The 359-nt window shown below is 51.5% G+C and overlaps 1 protein-coding gene across 1 annotated transcript in view; it reads left to right on the forward strand.

The window, feature by feature from the left end:
- Window positions 1–275: 275 nt before the first annotated feature.
- The window catches only part of LOC119588687 (serine/arginine repetitive matrix protein 2-like), a gene marked incomplete in the record, with an annotated part of 176,340 nt that continues 176,256 nt past the window's right edge, over window positions 276–359 (forward strand). The window contains 1 exon segment of the mRNA XM_037937322.1: window positions 276–301. Within this exon segment, the coding sequence (XP_037793250.1) occupies window positions 291–301 (11 nt within the window).

Raw genomic sequence — 359 nt, forward strand, 5'->3', positions numbered from 1 at the left:
GGCACACATGCGTGCAGACATACATAGATGCGCCCCCCCCCCCCCCGACCCCCAGAGAAAAATGAGGTAATTACACCGGTGCATTTGGAACGAGCAGGTGTTGTACAGGTGTTCGGGAGGTGGCGAGTGCGGCAGCGTTAATGACTGGGCCAGTTTCGGATATCGAGTGCAGGGATTCGGATGAGCCCGTTTTCCCCTCTCCCCCGGAAGTGATCCTTCCGTAGGCTCCCTCTTGAGAAATAAATGGGACTTTAGATGAGGTCGTGGGCGTTTGTAGGCCTATAGTGAAGATGACCAAGAGGTGGGTAATGGATATTGGCTTATGTGATTTTTTTTTTATGCGTATCTCTTTCGTTTGA

Source organism: Penaeus monodon, chromosome 24 (assembly GCF_015228065.2).
Source record: "Penaeus monodon isolate SGIC_2016 chromosome 24, NSTDA_Pmon_1, whole genome shotgun sequence".
NCBI classification, from domain to species: domain Eukaryota; kingdom Metazoa; phylum Arthropoda; class Malacostraca; order Decapoda; family Penaeidae; genus Penaeus; species Penaeus monodon.